Source organism: Mustela erminea, chromosome 9 (assembly GCF_009829155.1).
Source record: "Mustela erminea isolate mMusErm1 chromosome 9, mMusErm1.Pri, whole genome shotgun sequence".
In the NCBI taxonomy this organism is placed as follows: Eukaryota; Metazoa; Chordata; class Mammalia; order Carnivora; family Mustelidae; genus Mustela; species Mustela erminea.
Window position 1 is genome coordinate 26592356 of NC_045622.1, and position 24647 is coordinate 26617002.

At 47.9% G+C, this 24647-nt stretch overlaps 1 protein-coding gene across 3 annotated transcripts in view; it reads left to right on the top strand.

The window, feature by feature from the left end:
* NTM (neurotrimin) overlaps window positions 1-24647 on the top strand; it is a 939904-nt gene that overhangs the window by 267771 nt on the left and 647486 nt on the right. The window contains exon 2 of one of the 3 annotated variants that reach the window (XM_032356568.1): window positions 10617-10740. The exons of the other annotated variants lie outside the window; for them this stretch is intronic. Coding sequence (XP_032212459.1) covers window positions 10659-10740 — 82 coding nt within the window. The 5' untranslated portion in view covers window positions 10617-10658. The remainder of the gene's footprint in view (window positions 1-10616; window positions 10741-24647) is intronic. 3 annotated transcript variants of the gene reach the window in all.

Here is a 24647-nt window from a genome sequence, read left to right on the forward strand (position 1 = left end):
GGTCCAGGGGTTCTTGCTGCTTCTGCATGTTTGTCCTCATCCCATGCTGGTGCCCATGTCCTCTTCCCTCCGTGCCCTCACCTCCAACTCTGTTCCTCCCTCTTCTCTGTAGCTTCTAACACCCCAATCTTGCGTGAAGATCTCAATGTCCCTTTTCTCAGTAAAGACTGGAAAGTATCAAACATTACAAAACCACCAAAAACATGCTTATGAGGAAAAGTGAGAGTGTGGGCCTGGTTCCTAGAAAGTTCTCAATAAAATCATCATCACCAATAAAGTCATTAGACATCACCGGTTTAAGCCGGGCTGAGGGATGAAAGGAGACAAGAGACTGCCTAGTTCTCATCACTGCTAGGCCCCCATTAGAAGAAATGAGCTAGAAATACAACAGAAAGAAATATCTAAGTTTTAAAAAATAAAATTATTGTTTAAATATTGTTTAATATTTAATTCCAAGGAGACATCTAAAAATCTTTCTGCCTCCCTTATGGGATGATAAAAGAGCCGTTGTTTTGGGGTCATAAGGTCACTCCAGTACCAGCTCCAAATGTTTTCAGGCATTTAGTTGCCATGAATCATTAATAAATTACATGCAAATTTAAATCTACTGATCTAGAATCCTAACTTTTTGTTTGTTTCTTGTTTTTGTTTTCTTTTTTTTTTTTTTTTAATATATGTGGCTTATAACTCATAGATAAGAAAGACCAAGAATGCTGTCATTTTTTTTTAGTTAACAGAACAAGAAACTAGCTTCTGGGTCATTCAAAGGCCAACTTCTCTTGAAAGCATTTTCTTTAAGATTGCTTTGTGAAAACAACTTGAATTAAGCTCCCAGACTATGCATTTATTGAGGATTTACTCTGATAGGTTCTATGTAGGTGGTTATTGCAGAATTAATCCTCAGTAAATATGTCTTTGATAATCAGTTGATTTTCATTTAACACACAGCAACCACCACATATAAACTCTAGTCAAATATATTTCGTCAAGAAAAAGAAAATTGAGTAAATACTAACCAGTGATTAAATTAGCTACTTGTTACTGTCTGCAGCCAAATCAGTTGGATGGATTCAATAGTAAATTTTTTAGAGGCATTCTTTGAATGCCAAGGATAAATTTTATTCACTGATATCAGTAGGATTCTCAGGTCTACATTTAGCTCAGGGCTAGTAAGTTTAAAACATTTGCTTCCTGGGAATAAATGAAGAAAGCATAAAAGCCAAACTGAAATCTAGTAGGAAGGGAATGCTGAGGTCAGCTCATCAGCTGTGCTGTTCCAGGGAGCTCAGTGAGCACTTTCCTGCAGGCCCCAGAGGGCTAGGGGTGGTCTCTAGCCGTGCTGCCCCTGTCCAGGAAGGTGATACCTTCTAACAGAACCCTTAGTGAATGGGTATGGAAATTGGGGTCTGCCCCACAGTTCTAGATTTAGGAGTTAACAATTTGTGGTCTGGGACAAATGATGACCTCTTAAACACGTTTCCTCTTCTGTAAAATGGGAGTGTAAAGGCGTACTGACCTCGGAAGCCTTCATGCGAGTATCGGATGCTATGCTAATGTACATGAGAGGATTGCTTACACTGTTCAGCCCGTGAATAGACACATACTATTCTTGTGATGTTTTCCCAGTGAGCAAAGGCTTGGGATAATATAGTCTGATGAGACATCATTGGCAACCAAATGCATTTGGGGGGAAGTAGGTATCCAGATAACACTCAGATTTCCAGTGGCTGCAAAACAGAAGGGGTTCTGTTTGGGATGGCCCAGACTCCCATTCAAACGGCTGATGGTTCACCTTCCCAAGCACTCAACCACTCTCCCTTTAATCCCTTTGGAAGATTAGGTGGTGTTGCCAAATGGCCAGCAGTTCAAGTTGGAACAAGACAGCAGCTGATTTACCTTAACTGTAGAAAGAGCTGGGCTGAGCAGAGGTCCATTCTTGACTTCCCTTATTTCCTTAGGTGTTCTGTGGAGTCAGAATTCTGTATCTGGAAACTCTGGGGTGTGGTTCACCCCAACATACCCGCCGCCCTTGGTTGCTCAGTCTCCTTTTGGCCCTGAAGGGAAGAGGAAGGAATATACCTTATCAATAACTTATTATTAATAAACAAGCCAACAAGGAAGGTGCTGCACACCACCTGTTTGCTCTTCCCTGCGTTGGGGGTGGAATCTTAGCAGATCAGGGGGTTCCAGACCCCCCGAGCAGGAAGTGAATCTGGGAACATGTGGCAGCTGCTGACAGTCACTCCGCCTTCAGAAAGCCACTTGGAATGCAAGCTGTGCGTTGCCTTCATCTTTTACTGCTCTGCCAGACTGTTTACTGGAGCAACCTTATTACCAATCTCCTAAAAATCCCCATAAAATCCATAGATCACAGGCTCTAGCATTATTACAGCCCCAGCCTGCATGATGAGCCTCTACAATTACTAGCCAGGGGCTGGAGGAAGCCGGCTGCAGTCACCAGGTCCCCACCCACCAACAGCGTGTGGACCACAGAACCGGCTGCAGAAAGACCGAGAAGGAAGGAAAGAAGAAAGAGCTCCCGGCAGTCTCTCCTTTAAGTTTCCCTTTCTTACGGATCTTTTTCTGAAGGGGTTCTTTTTCTTTCCCTCTTTGTTCTTTCAGTTTCAGATATATTCCTCCACCCACCGTCTCTCTTAGCCTCCAGAAACAGATGTGGGGCTTGAGAAAGACAACTTCATAGTTGTCGGCTCCCACTGGGGGACCGGCAGCAGCCGGCGGGCCGTGGGGAGGGCGAGGCTCAGGCCTGGCTGGCTGCAGCTGTGGGAGAAATCTCTGATGAATTTCAAACCCTGCCTCTGCTTTGGACGTGATCAACAGTCACAGCGGGGCTTCTGTGTTTGACTCTATGAACAAGCTCAGAGGGAGGGAGAGAAGGCAGCCCCTCTGCTCTTTCCCTCCCCTGCCGCCGTGTAGCGGACTGCAGGGCTTGGCAAATGCATCTACCTCCGGCCTGGGCATGGGCTTGCCCTGAACCCAGCAGTGCTGCAGAGGGTGGACAGCAGGTGCTGGGCGACCAACGCAGCCTCGCCGCAGCTGCCCCCAGTCCTCATCTGCGGAAAGCGGTCCGTACTGAGCAAGATGGAAGGTGGGGCCGGCCCTGGGCTCCTCCCAGAACGTCTGGGGCAAAGACCTGGAGACACCCGTGCACAGAGGGTCCTGAAGCAGCTTTCAGTAGAACACAGGTGGGGAGCACACCCAAGAAGCCCCCTCACTGGGATTTGACTTCTCTGCCTCTTCTAGGCTCTCCAGAAGAATGGCTTATGGGATGCAGGGGTGATAAATGTTCTGGGAGGAGGCTGTAAATTACAAAAGTCCATGCAATCAATCAATCAATAAACAAACAAATAAATAAACCCTGTTAGGTTATTATAGGCTCCAGCCTTTTCAGAAATGTGATTGTGGGGCTCACAGAGGTGTTTGTTAAATAGTCATTGACTAAGCATATAAAGCCTCACTCACCACCAGAAAACAATGCAGCAGCCTCTTTTCTTTCCTGCCTCTAAAATGGGTTGTTCATTCACTGATTAACACAACAAACATATAACACATGTCTCCTTATGTATACAACTGTACTAGGGGATGGTACAAGGTAACCTCCTTCGTGTCCTCAGGAAACTCCTTCTTGGATCACAGGATTCCTTTCCTTTCCTTTTTTTTTTTTTTTAAGATTTATTTATTATTATTTATTTGGCAGAGAGCGAGAGAGGGAACACAAGCAAGGGGTAGTGGGAGAGGGAGAAGCAGGCTCCCCGCTAACCAGAGAGCTTGACTCGGGGCTCGATCCCACAACCCTGGGATCACGACCTGAGCCGAAGGCAGACATTTAACGACTGAGCCACCCAGGTGCCCACACAAGCTTCCTTTTGAGAGGTATAAAGGCAGTAGCAGAGGTGAGAGAAGGGAATGCTGTTCTCTTTTTCATTTTGCTGTGGAAGTGTCTTTCACAGAAAGCTTTCTTTCTAGGCATAGCTCTGGGAAGACAAGGAAAAGCTAAGTGGACCTCCTTGCTCAAGGGCAGAGTCCGAACCCCTATATCTGCTCTGGGTCATCCTAGTAGAAGGTGAGAGGACCTTGGAGACCCCCCAAACTGCCATCATAATAGGAAATAACTCCTACAGACCATTTTTATTTCTGAGAACTCTAGAGACCATCCAGTGCAGTGCCTTTCAAAGCAGCAACAGCATCACCCACAACTCCACAACTCCAGCATCTCCACAACTCCAGAAATCCAGATTCTCAGGCTCTACCTCAGACCTACTCAGTCAGAAATGGGAGGAGCTCAACAGCCTGCACTCCCACAGCCCTCCGAGGGCCTGGGCTTTCCAATGTGGTTGTATATTGGAATCCCTTGGGCTATTTTTTAAAAATGCTGATGCCTAGATCCCACTGCCGGGGATCCTGATTTCACTGGATGGGATGAAGTTTGGGGAACCAGGATTTCTGTTCAGGTGAATCTAAGTTTCAGTCAAAGTGGAGAACCGGTGGAGGAGGCTGGAGGTTCTACTGCGGAGAAGAGGGGCCCTCGGATACTTACCCTAGGCCAGAACTTTGACTGCTAGGCTTTTGGTTTCCTAGAATTCCTGGCAGTTTCCAGACATTTGCAGAGTCATTAAGGAAAAGATGCTAATTAGTAGCATCTAAGCTGGCGCCTCTCACCTTCCTTTCTGGAGCCATCTCACAGATAAATAGGCAATGTGCAGCGAGGCGAGGTCAGCGGCAGTTCCTGGGGCTTCCTGGAAACACAGGGCAGTGCCTGGTGCAGCTGGTTCCACACAGGTGGCTGTTCTCTACCCCTTTGTGTCAGAGTCACAGAGGGGGCTGCAGGTTTAATGCACCAGGCGGGGTGCCCCGCTGTGCCCGTCTCAGACCCTCTCCCCTGATTCTGCTTCCCCGCAGCCCCCCGGCCCCCCGCAGTCCCTACCTGGGAGTGGTAGAGAACGAATGGCTGGGTTGGCTGGGAAGAAAATTAAGATTTCCTAGATGTTTAGCCCATGATGGTGTCTGTTTGTGAAAATCAATAAATGTACTCACTGGAAAGAAAAGAAAAATCTCCCCAGCCAAGCTCCGTGTGAAGCCAGGAGGGGAAAGGAAAAGCATTACTCAGAGGAATGCTGGTCTCCAGTGGAAACCTCAGAGCAGCCTAAAGCCAGTTTCCTTCTGATGTGCTGGGACCAGATCATCATCCGTCCTGGCGTCTGCCCCATCCCACCACTGGACATGCTGCCTCGCTCCTGGAACACCTCCCACCCATATCCCAGGAAAGAACTAGAGGGCACAAGATCGACAGCCAGAGACTCTCCACTACCCACCCTGCATTCACCAGATTCTAGCTGACAGTTCTCTGGGCCTCTTCTTACCGACTAAAAGAGTGTTAGTAATAGACCTCTCTCCCCGGAGTTTGGAGAAAAGGTGGACAGAAAAGGGAAGAGGCTTTTGCATTTCAGCAGTGTTCTGCCTTAGAGAAGAAGAGAACACGGAAAAAGGTCTGAGAGGTTCCACCCACGTCCCTCCTATTTGGAATGCTGGCTGGAGAAGAGGTTTTAAATCCAACCCACTGCCTTTTAGAACACTTACCCAAACATACTGTATCTCTAGATGATCCTACATTATTTTTCTACCTGAAGAGACTCAAAAGAAATCCTCATTTCTTTTCCTTCCAGCGATATAACATGGAGCGTGGTGTATACCTCTGAATCAAGAGATTAGCTCCAGGTCTGGAGGCGTCATCACCCCAGTGGCATGGGTAGAGCTGGGGGATGACACAGACCTTACGTGTACTGTTGCAGAATGCTGTTGAAGGTCACAGAGCACAGATGTGGCATCAGGGCTCTGGTGGGTGGATTTCCAGATTCTCTGTTTACACAGAGGAGGACTGTGTGTTTTAAGGGGAGGGCAGGAAGGGCGCTGCTGAGCCCTGGACCAGAGCACTTAACTTTGCATCCTGTCCCTTTCCTTGAAGGCCCAGAAGACATCCAAACGAGAGTTTGAGAAAATTTAGTCCTTGCCTCAAGACCAGAACCAGTGTAGAGCCCAAGTTTGGAGGGAATATGCAACTGTCAGTTTAAACCTTTCCTTTGGGAGTCCCTAGCTGGATCAATTGGTAGAGCATCTTGACCTCAGCGCTGTGAGTTCAAGCCCCATTTTGGGCATTGAGTTTATACACACACACACACACACACACACACACACACCACCGTACACAGACACGCTCTTCTCCAGGAAGATGACCCACTTCCAAGGAATATACTTGAACTACATTTGGAATGCGTACCTTGTGAATTTGCCTAGTCCTTTGTGCTCCATGCCGGGCAACGCTTCTTATCTCTCAAAGGCTTAAGAATATCCCCGGCTGAGGGACGGAAGGGGTTTCCTGGCTTGTCCTTCATACTCACTGTCACAGTTAGGAGTGGAGCTATGGAGAAGGAGAGCCTCTTCAGTTGAAACCATGTTGCACAGGTCGGCTGTTGCTCTTTGTGATTTTACGACGGCCCTGTAAAGAGCAGCCAAAAGAGTCACTGGGATGGATCAGGCTTGTCATGCCTTGAGTGGGGACTGAATGTCCAGTCAGCCCCTTCTGCAGTGTCTGGGTTCTCAACTCTTCAGAAAGGCGAGCCTCAGAGCCCTGCCTCAGATTTCAGGACAGCTTCAGGATTCCATGGCAGGAAAGCTCTGCATTGCATGTAGGCGGGGACCGAAGGCCGTCTTGTCCTTGCCTTGGAAGGACGGGGGACAGATGGTGGTCAGCAGATTTTTAATGCATCCTTGCAGCAAGGGCCACTCAAATGGCCAGCCTCTTCTCTGATGTTTTCCCAGGTAGTCTCCATTGAATTCCAGGGCATTTTTTTTTCTTTTCTATTCTTCTCAGCTCCCAAATGAAAGACACAGGTGCCCTGTCCTCTTAGAGCACCCCATGCCTGGCCAATTGTGTCAGTGATGCTGCCCTATTAGGGTTTAGGATTCATCATCTGTTTTCCCTCTAAACTGTAAGAAGGCAGGGCTCATATCTTTCATCTCTGTAGCCTCAGCATTTTGACAGTATCTGGTATACAGAGATCCACAATTCCTTATCTGCAATTCCAAATTCAAAAAGGTCTGAAAAATCTAAAGTTTGCTATGTCTCATTTGCAGTAAAATCTGGGTTAGGTGTTGTCAAGTTTGCAAAGTCAAAACGTGGTAGAATAGAAACAACAGATCGCTAATAAATGGCAAAACAGAAGAAGTGCTAAAAGTCACTGTAAGCAGCAAGCTGTGGGCACAGAGGGAAGCGTGAGATGGGCTCAGAGGGCACAACACTGAAGCTGAGTTTAAATGTTAGATATGAGGGCGCCTGGTGGCTCAGTCGCTTAAATGTCCGACTCTTCACTCGGCTCAGATCATGGTTTCAGGGTCGTGAGATCAAGCCCCATGGTGGGCTCTGCACTGAGTGTGGAGCCTGCTTAAGATTCTCTCTCTCCTCTGCCCCTCCTCCTCACCCCTGCTCTTGCTCTCTTTAACAAAACAAAAGTTAGATATGCTTCCTAAAGATGAGGGGTTAGGATAGGGAGATGCACGTGGGATGGCTTCATGCCGTTCTGAGATTTTCCAAACTTTTTATATTTCTCTCTTCCCTCGAAGTTTTCAAGCTCTCCCAGGGCTGAGACTTGAGTGCCATTTTCCCATCCTTTCTACATAGTGCCCCCCCCCCAAAAGTTGCTGTGAGCACTACTTTGGGGACGATTCAAAGCAAATACAGTCCCCTCCCAGAATTCCCCTGTTCCACTGGAAATCATTCTGGGCCTTGCACATAGATTGTGATCAAGAATATTTTCTTGAACAAATGGAAACTTAAGGAGTGTGACCTTTTTTAATGAATAAGCTGATTCTTAGAGCTGTTTTAGGTACTGGCAAAATTGGGCAGAAATCACAGAGATTTCCCCCACACACTCTACCTCCCACACCGACTGCCCCAAGCCAGAGTCTTCTGTTGGCTGCGGTTCATGGACCTACATCAACATGCCATTATTTTACTGCCTGTTTGTTCTTCCTTAAGAATGATAAGGGAGACAGACAGGCATCACTCCCCTCAGATCTGATTCAATGCCGCTCACTTTCCAGCCCCCACACAGAGGTTCTTGGTCTACTGAGAAACTTGCCCAGCTGCAAAGCGGCAGAGCAGAGACAGAACAGGATTACAAGCTTTGAAAGGTGTAAACACTGAGAAAGCAGAGAAATCATTCCTGTGCAACAGAGGGAGACACATAGGCATAGATATTAAAGATGGAAAAAGGCCTATGAGATCAATTCCCTCCCTCAGGGCTCAGAGGAGGGGAAGTAATCAAGGCACACTAGCTCCTGCCTTCTCATTCACTGGGGAAAACAAAAGCCCCACATTCTTTCCCAGCTGCCCTGTGCAGCTGAAGTCCAGCATTCTGTCTCTTTCCACGAGTGCAGCCCAAGGACAGCAGTATCCAATACCGAGCCCTGAAACTATTTGCTATTTGCAGTTTACAAGGTGCATTTAAAGTATCGCTACAGGGGCACCTGGGTAGCTCAGTGGCTTAAGCCTCTGCCTTTGGCTTGGGTCATGATCTCAGGGTCCTGCAATCAAGCCCCACACAGGGCTCTCTGCTGAGCAGAGAGAAAGCCTGCTTCCCCCTCTCTCTCTATCTGCCTCTCTGCCTACTTGTGATCTCTCTTACTCTGTCAAATAAGTAAAAAAGAAAAGAAAAAAAAAATCTTTAAAGTATCGCTACAGGGTGCCTGGGTGGCTCAGTTGGTTGGATGACTGCCTTCCGCTCAGGTCATGATCCTGGAGTCCCGGGATCCAGTCCCACATCGGGCTCCCAGCTCCACGGGAGTCTGCTTCTCCCTCTGACCTTCTTCTCGCTCATGCTCTCTCACTCTCTCTCTCTCAAATAAATAAATAAAATATTACCAAAAAAAAAAAAAAAAAGTATCGCTACAGCCTTGCAACATCCCAGTGTTTAGAAATCCTTCCATCTCAAAGAAGAGGCTAGGGGAGCCAGCTGGGGAACTTCTCACATTGGATGAGGGGCTGAGCCAAACTAGAGGCTGGAATGCTGAATCCTGTGCCTGGCTTCCTATGGGTCCTGGGAGAAGGGGGCATTGCCCTCAGGATGCCCTTGTCCCAGCAGTGATTAAACCAAATCAGTTACCTTAATGTAGCAGACATAAAAAAACAACCACAGAACACCATCCTTCCGAAGTAGGGTGTTTTAATTTGCATGTAGGAAGAGAAGTTTCCAAGTCAAATCATTTTAGGAGCAGCTTAACCATGGCCCCCAGCTGTGGACATTCTCCTGGTCTTTAATATTCGAATGTGGTCATGAATCTCCAGGAGGGGAAAGAGGAGGCAGCCGTTCCTGAAAATATTTGACCACGATTTCTTCTTTGAAAGAACATCCTAAGTGAACATCTCTTTGGGAGATTCAGCATTAAACCTAGCCAAATGGGGGGCATTTGGTTATTTTTTGATTCAATCTTCAGGTCTGGGGCGTCCTCCATAGTGGTTCTCAGAGAAGCTTGGAGGAGGGGAAAAAGCAAAACAAAACAGAAAACTGAAATCCCTAAGAAGAGGCTAAAAGAGCTGAGTTATTCAGGCATAATAAAAAGATACTGGCAAGCCACTGAAATCGATTTTAAACTATTTAGCACGTTAGGAGATTTGGTACATAGCTCAGCAAGGGTCTGTTCCTGATGTAGAAGGCTGGAGCCCAGCTTCCCCTGCGGCAGAGAGAGGCGAGGGACCCACTGGACCGTGGGGACCCAGCAGTGTGAAGGGTGCGAGCCTTCAAAACCAGGAGCCAGGCAAGGTGTGGACCCAGAATCCTGCAGTTCTCAGACAGAGGGTCTCCTAGAACAAGCATAAACCAAGTTGTATCCTTCTTTGAGGCAGGAGACAGAGAAAACGACCCAGGCCGGTCACACTGACCTTACGATATTGTGATAACAAGCAATTCCTGTAGAAGCAGATCTGAACTGTGAGTATTAAGGTGTCACACTTCACGTGACAAGGCGGGGGAGAGAAAGGGTATGTGAGCTCATCCCAACCAGGAGGAGTGGTGGGGAGCTGGGCTAGGGAGAGAGGAGACAGCCTCAGAACCAGGGCCATTTGAAAAGGTCCCAGAACTGCAGCTGGAAAGTCACCCTGTGGGGACTGTGACCTTCCTCCTGTGTAGGCGTTGGCCCCAGAGCTGACCCCAGGTCACTGAGGCCCCACTTGAGAGAAAAGAGGCTCCCTACGCCTTGCAACTTCAGTACCCATGCCTGAACTGCTCCCTTGATCTCTGTGGTCTGTGTCTCCTCCCTTCCTTCCTGACCTTTCTCCAGTCAAGAGGGGAGCAGGCAGTGCGAGGTGAGGGCACACAAGAGGGGCAGAGAGTCGCAACAAAACAAAAGGAAAACCATGAAGGGAGGCTGGGCCCTGGGGCTGGGCTTCTTGCAAAATCTCGCGTTTCATTAAATATAGAAAGGTAGGATGAAAAAAAATAATATTCACTCATTGTTACAGTTTCAAAGTCAGAAGCTGGCCTTGATTTCAAAGAACTTGTATGTAATGTGATGCATGGCTTTCTCTTCTGTCTCTCTTTTTATAGGTAAGTGACATTTCATTCTGCTCATCCCCAAGGCAAAGTTGGATGTTTTTAAAGTGGAAAAAAAAAATGAGCGGAAAAAGAAACGGGGAAGGTGGGAAGAGGTGGCGGTCGAGGGGTCCCAAAGGTAGGTGACCACTGAATTCATCATCCTTTGCACGGACAGGCGAGGGGGAGGCTCGTCCCCCCCAGAGTCGGTGGCGAATGATTTTCTGGAGGACTGGCGATCCCGGGCACGGTTGTGGCTTTTGAGAGGGGTGACACCTTTGCTCTTGAAGAGCGGTCGGTGGCCAAGGGGTCTTTCTCTGCTGGAGTTTCGATTCTGAAATGAGTTGGGGTTTTGTGTCTGATGTGATGAATCAGCTGCTTCTCTGTGTATTAGTGGTAGAGGAAGTAGGAAAGAAAACGTGTTTACAGCTGGAGAGGCTCTGGTGAAACCTCCCAGTATGAGGAATGTGGAGGGATTGTGTCTGTCATGATCAGACTGCAAGTGGTGTGGAAATTTCTGGATGGAAAGGAGACGTGTGGAACTGGTAGGGAAATTGAGGTCTTCTGGCACATTATGAATCATTTACTTAATTTAAGGCCTGTCTAATTGCTGTGGATGTGTTTTTCTATGCCTGCCGGGTCAGTGAGGCTAAAACACCACTTACTTTCTCCTCAGCATGAAACAGAGTGGTTTTCTAAATCTAGGGGCTAATTTGTCATTATAATCTCCTTACTTCTTCTTGACCACTCAAGGAAGGCATTTTGAAGTTCAAGAAGACTCACTTGGGTTTTCTCCTGTTCTGAAATTCCACGACTCTCCCTGAAGAGTAAAGCAGAAGCACTTTTATTTTTCCTGTAACTTGCAAGAGAGCCACTGAGATAATTGACTGATGGCTCTGCCCCTATGTACTTGTTACTTTGCTTGAGAGAGAGAGAGAAAGAAATGTAAAACATTCTATTTAGCAGTCTATAAATCTAGACGGGGAACATAAAACTCAATTCAATAAAAATATTTAAAACGTGCCATCCTCTGTTCTGTCCAATGAAGGGACTTAAACAATTGATTGGAGGATGGGTTGGTAGGAAGGGGAAGAAGAGAGAAACAGCTCCAGTCCGAACCAAAGCCCGCGGAGGAGAAGATCTCATCCACGCAAAAGAAACAAATCTGTAGACAGTGGGAATTTTAGAGGCAAAATTACCAGAATTCGTTATTAAAGGTGTTTAATTCTGTTTCTAAAATTTGGATACGCAGATGTTCTTTAAATTCTCTTTTTGTCAGTTTCAACAAAGAGGATAAAAGCTCAAAAACACAACTTCCTCCTCTGAAATGGGAGAACTCCCATTGCGCTTGGAAAATCACAAAACCTTTCTTTCATCTTTTTGCACGATGGCGTACCCGAGCTTGTGGTCTTTCATTCTATGTTCACTGAATACACAGTGACTCATCTTAACATTTTCATGGCGTCAGACAGGCCCGGGAATGCTTCTGGTTTTCTGCCCTGCATAATGGGAGAAAGTAAGCTGCCATGTAGCTGGGGCCCAGGGCAAACGAGAAGACCCCACACCCCCCCAGCCTGCTTTGAAAATGAAGAAATCCTGCACCCAAGAAGCACTCCTAGAATTTTGCCCAGGCGGGCAAGAAGAAGGTGTGGCTCTTAGCCAGAGGGCTTTCTGTAGCTCCTTGAATATAACAAAGGGCAGGTTTCTCTTTGCTGCCTTTGGATCAAGGCTGATGAGGTTTAGTGACTTGGTTGGAAAATTCATCAGGTTTTAGCATTCATTGATTGAATAAGGACCGTGATATAATTTTTTCCTTGTCTTGATATTCTGTCTTTTTTGCAGATGGCACAGTTGGATAGGCTGGTGGGGTGGGGCAGCTTTCTCTCCCAGGCTCCCCTGTTCGATACCACAGCTTGACCTGTACGCTCAGAGGCAGGGGCTTTGCCAGGGCCTGTTATTGTAATAGATGAAATCGATGCTTTGGAATTTCCTGTGAATCAGGAAGTAACGGGCTATATGTTAATTGTACAAGAAGAATTCCACAGAGCATATAAGTAAGTGCATGGGTAGGTTTGATTCATTTTAGTAGGCTGCGATTCTCAAACTCTGAGAATAAAATTCTACTTGCACCTACCTTACAAACAACACATTCCCCAGCATCGCTGTGCTCCGTGGACTAAGAGGAAAAATGGGCAGTGCTTGTCCACACATCTATCCCAAAACACACCACCGCTTGAAAGTACTCATGCACGCAAATGGCTATTTTTAGATGCAAACGCACATAGCTGAGATTTTGCTGTTGAAAGGTAACAAGGACCAAAGGCCTTTCTCAGAACAGATCTGCCTTCTCACTATTGCTTCCCAAGAGGTGGAGATATGTGTTCTGTTTCATTCCCCCATCATTTATCAAACACCTTGCCCAGTCGCCGTATTTAACTTCACAGCTTGGAGGCTGAAAGCACCAGGTTCTTCATTTGCTTTGGAATCCATCGATCTGGCAGCTTCCCCAGCTTCTGTGGCCCTGGTTGGCATAGGGAATCACGCGGGGTTCAACATTCGGGGTTCAACATTGATCTCCCTTCCTCTGTTCTTATCTCCATTCTGGGTTCTGTGCTCGTCCTTGACCCTCTGTCTGTCTGGGCCTGGATTTTAGACAGAGGGGCAGGCTTTCAGATGAAGTTTGTGCTTCTTGGGCACCAGGACCTCAGGGTTTCTGGAAACATCAGGGAGTGTGAGGTGCTACAGTCTGAAACAAAGGATATATCAAATCCCACAAGCCCAGCCTTCTGCCACCCCCACAAAACCTGCTTTGGGGACTGTTGAAATCCCCACTCTTCAGGCAAGGAACATTGTGTTCTATTTCTTTAAAACTAACCTTTACTGCGTTTCAAACAGGATGTTAACCAATCACACACACACTCGCACCCACGCACGCACACATTCACACACATACTTTGTTTTCAAAACAATTCTATGATGTTGGTTTTATGATCGCCTTTTTATAAACAAGGGAATTAACGCTTAACAAAATGGGATAATTTGCCTAAGTTTGCGTGACCTTGAAGCCTGAATTTGAATTTGTACCTCTCTTACTCCGCTATCCCTGCTCCTAACCTCCTGTCTTCCGCCTACACCCCCTCTGTTGGAAGCACAGAGGGTCACAGGGAAGGAGAGTCTTTCAGCCACATCGGGCTTGCTACTGTCTCACTCTTTCCATCAGGCAAGCTCTTGGCCCTGTATGCAGCCTCTGGACAGGCCTGTGGGGGAGCCGGCAGTAGGTATAATTTCAAGAACTGGACGCGGGCCTAGAAGGACGTGGGTTTGAGGCCTGTAACTGCCATGAGTCTGCTGTGTGACCTCGGGCAATCATTTAATTCCCTAAGCCTCCAACATCATGACGGAGGCATATGAATTATAATACTGTATCATAAGCGTAATAGGAGACCAAATCAGAGACTCCTACCCAAGAAAGTCCTTACTGTCATTACCTGAAGGCCCCTTTCACGCTGGCTCCCCAAACCTCCAAAGTTGAGTTCTTGATTTTTCTGATGAGGCCTGTAATCTTTGCCAAAAGCAAGGAATGGTTCCTGGCAGCTTCCTGAGGCTTCCTTTATTCTTTTCAATACCAGGCCTGAGGGGAGCAGAATGAGCCCGCCGATCACTCAGAAACACGTGGGGCCCCAGGAAATGAGCTGCCCCGTCTCCCCAGCTGCCCACCCCTGCCTGCCATGGACCAAACCAGCATGCAGGCCCCAATTTCCATTCCCATGTCTCTCCTTTCTTTATGTTCCCTTGATCGTGATACTAGAACAACAAAAACCAAGTAGATTTGAGATGTAATTCATTATCCCCAAAGGTCAAAGTTTATCAAATGCAGTTAAGGAGAAGGTGATGAGTACTCGCTCACATCTTCCTTTAGGATTGCAACCTTTCCTTTTCCCAGCAACATTGAAAAGCTACTCTCTTATAGTGGCCACCATCCTTTAATGGCAGATTAAAAGACGAGCAGCCGAACAAAGGAACTAGGGCCAGCAGGCGTGTTCTTGGAGTTTGTGTGGCTCGTGGGGAGCTCCGGGAACAGAGGCCGTGCACGCATCTGTGGGGCACTGGGGGCCTGTTGTGGGCATACCATGTGCCCTCGGGAAAGCGACTTTCTAAATGCTTCCTGTGTTTGCCGGTGGCATTCACATGGTCCCTCCTGTCCCTCAGGGAAATTAAGAGAGGATCTCCTCTTAAGACTGACAGCTGCTTTGTCTTACCCCATTTTTTCTGTACCTCATCTCTGGAGTGAGTTATCTTAATCCTGACATTTGCCCAACTATTCATGGTAAAAACCTTTTTTGTACAGCAGGGTGAAAACTATTTTGGGTACACAGTGATTACATTGACATGAAAAGCCAAATGTAGATCCCATGGCAAATGAAGGATAAAGGGCTTTATCTAATCGACGAGGGCACTGTGGTGGGGCCAGCTTCTGTCCCTTCCAAAGTACATATGTTGAAGTCCTTGTCCCAGTACCTCAGAATGTGACTACATTTGGAGATAAAGCCTTTAAAGAGGAAATTAGGGAAAATTAAGGTCATAGGTGTGGGCCCTCTGCTTGTGTCCTCAAAGAAGAGATTAGGACACAGACCACACAGGAAAGACCACATAGGGACACAGGGAGAACATGACCATCCATCTGCCAAAGGGAGAGGCTTCAGCATGAAGCCAAATTTTCAGACACCTTGACCTTAGACTTGTAGCCTCCAGAACTAAGAGAAAATAAATTTCTGTTGTTTCAACCTCCTGGCCTGCTGTAGTTTGTTATGACAACCTACGTGAAGGGAGAGAGTCAAGACCGACGTGAGTTGTCTGGGAATATGCAGAGGCTCCTGTGGGCTACAGAAAGAAGGCGGGTTTGCAGGTCAAATCCCTGCACTGCCATATTTTGCTTGACTTTTGGCAGTTACCATTTGGATGCTCAGTTTCCTTATCCATACAATGGGTATGATATAGGATATAGATCTCACTACTGTTGTGAGGATTAACTGAGATAAGGAATAACAAATATTGCCAGACTCTTAGTCTGTGGTCCTAAGTATCAATATCCAGTTCTCTAACTCTTACTATTTCTCTTAATAGTGATAGGGATAAACACAATTTTCAGTGTGGGGTAGGTATTGTGCAGAAGTCTCATCCAGGGCAGTTCCTTTAATCTGGCCTCCATCCTCCTGGTAATTGGATACAAGTCTGTCCTCCGGACTCTGCGCTGGGATGGCTGAATTCATGAACCTGCAGGCCAAGGTCTGAAAGCAGGACTGTGCTTTCTACCCTTCACCCCTCCTGACTATATTCATCAGTGCTCAGCCTTCCTGGCTTGGGGAGAAGGACTGCCTTGGGTGCCTGCTCATGAGGGGTCCAGACCCCCTTTCCTGGGCTGCCTCATCTCCTACCAACAGCAGGTGTTCCTTGATTGACCTGAAACTCATGGCTACAAATAACAATGATTGACTGGAAACTCATGGCTACAAACAACAATGCCAACAATGCTTCATGTATAATGATTCATTAAAAGATGAGATGAGTGACCCTGAACATATTATGTACCACAAACACACAAGGTACTGAAGGACCTGAGATGTCAAGTATTCTGCCAATGTCCTGGTCTATTTGGACATGGAGCTTTGCCTAAAATGTGCCCCTCCCAGAACAGTGGGTCTTAGAATGAAGAAACATACGGGGCGAGCTCACGCAATTCAGACATCCTGAGATGAGAGAAGCCCCTGACTTCCAGGCAGAGGCTGACTGAAAGCCACGAGGTCCTAGCTGACTTTCCCGTTTTGCATTCACCAATGACATGGTCCTCAGTATTTTAGGTCCACAAACAGAATCAGTCCAAGGGACAGGACTCCCAGAGCTACACTCATGGAAAGTTGATGGACATACCCAAATCCAGCTGAATAACTTACCATGGGGGAAGACATGCCATAGCAGAGATTGTTGCTATCAACATTTCTGGACAAGTTTCTTGGTGGGGAAAGATCTAAAGTAGATCTTTTCCGCCCCATCATATCTGGAAAATATAGCTGCCTACCCCCACTGGTGGTCATACCAGGGACCACGGTAATTTTCCATTAGGGGCTTACCAGAGGGTCTCAGCGAGTGTGGAGTGCTTTGATTGGTCCCTCCCATCGTGTCATTAATATGGCCCTTCGGAACACAGTGCTAGGAGGTGAGTGGGCCTCGAGGGATGGCTTATTCCGTCTCACCATCCCAGCTCTTTGTCTCACTTCAAATTCCTTAATTTAAGAGAATCATCTCTTTGCCTTTAAAGAGGAGGACCCAAGTCCTCAATCAAGTCCACAAGGCTCTGGAGGTTCAGGTCATGCTGCTCCCCAGCCTAGCTCTATCCTCAGCTTTCACCTTTCTGGCTACATGGGTAGCCTTGGTCTTTGCCATGGTTTTTGTTCTTTCTGCCTGGAAAGCACTCCTGCTCTCTCTTTACCTGGATGAAGATCCTTTATAACTCAATCTAAGACTTTTCCTTGAGAAAGCCTTCTGGTCCCCAAGCTGGGGATCCAGCCTCTGGATCAGTCCCTTCCCTTCAGTGCATTTGTTTTGATGGACACTAAAGTATTCATTGGTGATTTGACACCAGCCCAGTAAAAGACCAGTAGCCCCATGACAGCAGGTGTTAGAGCTGCTTTTGTTCCCCATGATCTTCCCGACAACTGGAACAATATAAATATTAATTCTGCTCATGGAGGGACTTGATGAAATGTTCCTGTCCCACAGCAGTGCATTTCTTCCTGGAACAGGCTTAGACCAGAAGTGAAACATCTCTGGGCAACCCTTTCAGAAAGGACACAGCTAGGTTCCTCTCCATGCTTGACTGAGGTTGAAAGAGCTCATTGTAGATCTCAAGAGGCTGAGTAGTTCCCAACTCTGACCTCTTCCCAGAATCACTGGGGGCGCTTTTAAAAACAGTAGTACCCTTGCCCCATGCAATGAGGTTCCCACTCAAATACTCTCTGGGTGGGTCTGATCTTCCTCAGGTGTTTCTATGTGCAGCCAGGCTCAGGAGCTCCTGCTGGAAAACATCCATTTTCCCACTGCATGAGCTTTGATGAGCTCAACTCCCAAGTGCACCTTTATTTAAATTCTTGTCATTGCACACTGTGCAAACCCCTTCTGGTGCTTCATGTGAGCTTGATCCTCATAATATCCTCATAATATCAAAAGATAGCCCTTGGCACTCCTAATTTGTAGATGAGAAAGCACAGTCCAGAGAGAGCAAACATCTGAAAAGGATGCACATTTACCGCATGAAGTGGTAGGATTTGAATTCATCTCTATCTAATTCCAGAGCCTAGCCTATGGGTAGTATAGCATCTCAGTTCCATTCTTGTATCTCCTAGGGCATTTACTTTTGGGGTTGCCCAGCATCCCTAGGGATTCCCAGGTGGTGCAACATCCTGAGAGTTGAAGAAAGGGTCCTGTGGTCACTGCTCTGAGCTGTGCTGGCCCTTTCTTGTTGAACAGGAATAAGGTGGAAGGTATAATGAGGCAGAAGCAAAGACTTAAGACAACGAATTTTCCCCTTCTAATCCCCAATTTTGGACAAACATGGGGCCCAGAAATGAGTGAGGGAATTAAATTAACGAACACAATTTCTCCCTGTCATTGAACTCTGACTAATGAGTCTATTTCTGGGTAATAAGAAGGAGCAGGAAGTGACAAGGCAGTGTAATGAATTAGTGGCCCAGAACCTCGTTAGTCAGAATAATCTTTCCACGAAAGATAAATGATGCAAACATTAATTATAAAGCCAGGGTGGAATGCATCGCATTATTTGGCTTCCTAAGAAATCTATCCCAGTTATTATGAAGCATTTCAAATAACAATAATAATAATAAAGTCAAGGCTCAGTGAGAGCTCTAACCTCCGGGAGACTCACTGATGGTGGGAGCAATGGGAGCCAGCTCTGTTTTCAAAAGGGGATGTTCTTGATTTTCCTGGAAGCCAGCTGTGTGATCCAGGTTTTGTTTCAGGCCCATTCCCTGGCCCCAGCCTCGGCAACCTATAGCCGAGCTGTCTCTCCAGCTTCCTTATTCAATGCGGTCCATGCCTGGTCATTAGTGTCAGGTGAGGCCAGGAGTTCAACAGGCACATTCTCCTCCATCCAGAAAAGAAAGCACAAGGCCCTGTTTTGTGCCAGGAACTCCAGCATCCTAAAAGGAGGGCCAGAGATCAAAACCATGGAGGAAATGGAGGGTAAGGGGTCAGGCTCTGGAATCAGCAAGCTTCAAATCCTGGCTCTATGTGTGTGAATGGGTGAGCTTGTTTCTTCGTGGGACAGTGGGTAAGAGTGGACATATCTGGTTAAGAGGATTGTTAATGAGGACGAGTCAGGTTGCACACGGAAGATGCTTGACACCTATTAAGGATTCAGTGGATGGCATTGATTTTTTTTTTTTTTTTTTTAACTGTAGAGCTCAGACTGTAGAGCTGGCAGGCAGTTGGGGCATCAGAGCGAGTTCCCTTGTAAGGATGAGGGAGGAGAGACAGGGCAGAGCTAGCATCCCGCCAATGTCACACGGGGGGAGTGAGCACCTGGCCTCCTGGCTGCAGGCTCCTGAGCTTCTGTCATCTCAGGCTGCTTTGTTGCCTGGACCTTTGGTAGGAGCCCAGAGGGGAAGTGGGGCAAGGGAGGAGGATTTCGCTCAGAAGTGAAGTAGGGAAGGCGGAATCAGTAATAAACATGGTTGCTGAAGCCATTACTCGGGAGAGTAAATAAACTGGAATTAAAAACTATAAAAAAAAAAAGTACTCAGCAGCATCCTGGTAATAAACTTGTCCGTGACTTCACAGCTTAGAGGTTCCTCCACCTCTAAAGCCTCGAGCTCTCTCGTGACCACGCAGGGGTCAGGAGTCGTTTGCTGTGGGGAGAGGCACTCGGGTTGGGGAGTCTGAAATGCAGCCTTCTTCCAGTTGTATCTGGAGTGGAGGCTACGGTCCGCTTTTGTTTTTCAGGCTTTCTTGTTATCTGAACGGCAACTCTTGGTAATGAAAGAGGGGAAAAAAAAAACAATTAATAAGGAATGAATTTTAATTGTCGCTGACTTCTCATTTGTAGGTGATTAAAATGAGTTCCCTGTCAAGCGATTGTTCAGCGATAACAGAAGGCACCCCAAAAGTGCTCCTCTCTCCAGCTCCGTCTCCAGCCTCTTCCCTTGGGGCCCAAATCAGGCCTTAGGCTTTTAACCAAAATGAACCAAATGTGGAAAAAAAGAAAAAACTTGCTGCCAGAATTTATCTGTTTTTCTTGTTGCTGAGGACCTGTCTTAGTTATTCTGTGGCATTGGTTTCCTTCACATTTGGGCAGAACTGTAGGTAGGTTACTTGGCGGGGAGTGGGGGGGGGCAGGGCTCAGCTGAGTTTGGGCCACTTTGGTGTCAGCTCATCCATTGTCCATCTGGAACCAAGGCCCTGTGTGGACCTGCACACGGTCCAGGCAAACAGCCTGGCCAGACAGGACCAAGGGGAGGGGACTTGAGAAAGCCTTACCTGGCCACTTTGACCTCTTCCCCAACCCAGCCCCACTTGCCTCTTGTTGCTCCAAGGGGTCAGGGAGCTGAGTTTCTTTCTTTCTTTTCTTTTAAAGCTTTGCTGAGGTAGAATTGACAAATAAAAGTTATATATATTTAAGGTGTACAATGTGGCCATTTGAACACATTGTGAAATAATCCCCAGAATCAAGCTAATTAACATAACTGTCACCTCCCCTAGTTACCATTTTCTTTCTTTGTGTGCCATGAGAGCACTTGAGATCTAGCCTCTGGGGAAACTGCAGATACACAGTACAGTACCATGAGGATAGTCACCTCGCTGTCCACGTCTCCAGAACTTACTCGTTCTGCGTCCCTGAAACTTCGTGCCCTTTGACCAGCAGCTCCTGCGTCCCCTCACCGTTGTGCTTTCGGGTTCTCTGAATTTGAACTTGTTTAGATTCAGCTTCCAAGTGATCATACAGGATTTGTCTTTCTGTGTCTGGCTCTTTTCACTTAGCATCACGTTCATAGCAGCACTTTTCACAACAGCTGAGATGAAGAAACAACCTAAGTGTCCGTAGATGCGTGAATGAATAACAAAGACGTAGCGTGTAGACAAGCCGTGGGGTGTCACTCAGCCTTCAAACAGAAGGGAGTCCTGCCATTCGGAACAGCACGGGTGGACCTATGTGGGCCGCGAGGTGTCCGTGTTCCGACACAGAGCTGTCCAGGGGCACAGCCCGATCTTCTGACTTGGCCATTGCTTTTCCCAGGGATGTTGGGTCCCTGAGTCACTGGGGATGTAGCAGGTCTTTATATGTAGGGGAGTGCGACCAAGACACTCACTGTGAGGAGCGGGACAACCTTCCTGTGGAGATTGTGGCCACCCTCAGTCCCCTCCCTGAGGGCCGGAGAATGTAGACCAGCTAGCTCCTAGAGACCAAGGGCCTGGAGGCCCCATGCAGGCCAGTGCCTAGCTCCTTCCCCTTCAGCTTTCCTCATGAAGCGTTCCGCACTCCCCGCTCACCTTCCTCCCACGGGTTCCTCTCTTCCTCCTACTCCTTTTTCACTCCCATCTTCCTTGTTCCCTCCCCCTCATCACCTTCTTCTCATTGTTTCTGTTCCCCGCTGCTGGCTCACTTGCATAAAAGCACCAGGAATCCTTCCACAGAAGGCTTGCCTCAAAAATATGCTAGGTGGCTCTTGGCTTCCTGCCTTTCTAGGTATGTTCTACACTCAGCAACTTTATGGCTGTCAAGGAGCCATCTCTGTCCCCCTCAGGCAGCCATAATCAGCCTGGAAAGCCGACTCCACCTCCTCTGCTCCCTGGGGCTCTATTTGGCCTCCATTCTCCCCACCCCCAGCCCACCAACCACTGCACAACTTATTTATGGAGGACCAGCAGCACCTGTCTCCTTCCATCTAAATCACCTGCATATTCAAGGGGATTAATTCATAGCTCCTGCTCGCACTTGTCTTATTAGTTCTGGGCTTTTCAGAGAAGGTGGTTAAATCAATGCTAACTCTGCATCCGGTGGCACGTTGGGAGGAGACCTGGCAGGACCCTCTCCCTCCCCCGGTCCCTCCCCCCAGACCCCTCCCTGGACTGCGCATACCTGGGACTCAGCCTGGCTGGCAAAAGGCTTGGAGCCTCGTGAAGATCAGCCAAGAGTCTGAGGCATGAGAAGTTGATGCCTGGTGCCAATCTGCAGGTCACCCGAGGTTGACAAAGTGTCAGTCAACAAGAGTTGATCCAAAGCATGACTGAAAAAATGGCAAAAAGAACGGTGACGCCAGAGCCTGCATCCAGAATGGGGACCTGGGTACCTGGTGGAGGCAATATTGTTTCTTGGCTTGGGAGCTTAAGGTCCTTTTGAAGGTCAAGGTGCAGTTTGGGGTCTCGGAATATGGTACTCTTTGACAGTGGCGGTGGGTGGGCTTGGGAGCAGGGGCCCCTCTCCTGTACCGGGCTGCCTCGGAGCACGAAGCCTGTAGGGTCTGCTCCCCCACCTGTACCTCCACCTGCAGCAGATGGCAAGGGCATGTGATGGGCACTTCCCATACTCCACTCAGCATGCCCCAATTCCTCTCTCTCCTTCCAAACAAATTGTCTGTTTTTGGATTGGACTAGAGTTTCTGACACCATGCGTCCCGGATGGTGGGCCTCCTTGGCAGAGGCAGGAGGAGCGTGTCTGACTGTTGCTGGCACTGGAGTCCCGCCTCCTCCCATCAGCAGCCCTGGGAGCGTGATATCAAGAGGACACTATCTGTGCCCTCCATTTGGGAGCCCTTGAAACAGCACGTGGTCCCAAATGCCTGCAGGAGCCTGGCAGGGGGATGTAAATGAGCAAAGCCCTCCTGGAGTGAGGCAGAGGGCCGGGCGGGGGGTGCACACTAGAGCAAACAGGCTCACCAAAAGGCTTTCAAAATGTATTTTAAACCCCAAGACTCCTTCACAAGACATACAGATAGACGACTGTGCCAAATTTGGGCTGAGTGCCATTGGGCTCTGCAACCCTGTGGAAACCATGCTGGGGGCCCTGGACAGCCCAGACAGCTTCTGTCCCCACCCCTGTCAAGCACCCAGGACTCTGGCTGTGACATGTCTTTGCTTGAACTGTTTGGTCTAGCCTTTCTGGGGTTTCTGCACCTTCTCTTCTGGCTCGCCTCCTCCCCGTCCTCCTGTCTGTTTCCCCAGCTCTGTGAAGACAGCGATCAGATGGCCATGTAGACTACCACTACTTAGAGGAAAGGGTCATGAGCTCAGCTAGGCTTTTAGTTCTCCAGGTACACAGTCGGGGCTTCGTACAGGTTGATGGAATTGAAGTACTCTTGGACTGGCCATGGCTGCTTCTTCCTTCCTTTGTGATTAACTTCTCCCTTAGAACAATGAAGATCACCATGCTTTGGGGAAAAAAGCTCCCGTGTTATTCGTTGGAAGCCTAGAACTATGTAAAAGTAAACCTAGACAGGCCAGAGGGTAAGAAATCCACTGATATTTTTGGTGGTGAATTGTGAGGCCAGTGATGAGAAGAGAAGGTGACTACACCAACCTTCCTGGCTGCCCGCCAGTGGCACTGCAGGGTGGGCTGTGTTTGCTGATGCTCACTCCGGGGCCTGCCCCAGAGCCCCTTACTGAGCGAGCCCGGCTGGGGCTTGTGGTTGACCCAGAGGCTCTCTCCTGACCTGTTGGTACTCCTGCCCTAGGGGACACAGGGAGGGCCGTGGCCTTGTCTGAGCAGGAGGGTATGGCTGCCTTGGAAGAAGCACATGGGTCTTTGAATCTGATTCAGCTTAGGAGCCTCTGCCAGGCTCCAGATCTGCACTTGGAGGAGCTACAAAACTTGTCTCTGTTGCGTGTGTGTGTGTGTGTGTGTGTGTGTGCATGTTCTTCCTTCCAATCCTCTTGCCATCCTGGTCACACACCTGTGGACAAAAATCTCCATTTAAATACAGCATCACATACTGACATGATATGCTTTGGAGTACCCACATGCCACCTGAATTTTCTCCTCTACAGAGAACTTTCCAGAAATGTCCTCCTGTCCTTCCCCAAAAGCAGTGCTAGAGAAATGATCCTGGAGGTGCCCGCCCTGGCAGAGTTCCCAGACCTCCTCTGAAACCTCCACAGAGGGTATCTCAGCCCCACACCCTGTCTGTGCTTTCCTCCATGGGGCTGGAGAACAGAGGCCTTACGTTTGCAAACTACCTTTTCAAACAAAATGCCAGAACAGCGAAACAAGGATTTCACATCTCCGGTGAAAGAAAAAAGTTGCCTTTTACTCACCGCCCCTCCCACCCCCTACCTGCCCGTTTCTCTGTCGGCTGGTGTCAGACTCTGATGTGTTGAAAGGCAGTGCAGAAGAAGGGGGTAGGGGGAACAGCAACTCAGGGAGATAATTGACTTCAGAAAAGCTATGTCTGAGATGTAGGAAGAAAACAAGTGAAAATATGTTATTTTACAACCTTGATACTCCTGACCTCATTGAAAATAAATATACACATGCTGTATGGGTGATCAGGTAGACTGGAAGAGGAGTCCCTAGCATAGGGTGCTGCCGCCCTCTAGCGGCCATGAGAAACATTGCCACGGTCCATTCTTTCTTTCCCAGAGAAGCAGGAGGGTTGCAGGAGACTTTGGGCACATCCTGAAATAAAACCAAAATAGCCTATTGAAAAGGAGAGCCGTTCATGTCTCTACACATCCTCTTCTCTACACAGGGCATTTGTTGTCCCTCCTAGTGTTGGCAGGCCCTCTAGAAGAGAAGAGACAGCTAGAGTAGGAATAAAACTGAACCCGTGGGCTCGGCTTAGGCTTTGTGACTCATCAGCCACGTATCCTTTGCGGGTGTCAGTTTTATGCCCTGTAAAGTGACAAACTTGAAATGGACAACGCTTCTAGTTCCTTCCTGCCAACATATTCTGTTAGGTCTCAGAAGCCCTTGGAGAACGCTGGAATCTCAGAGATCTGGCAAATCACAGGCTAGTCTGGTGGGGGGACTCCTTGTAGAGA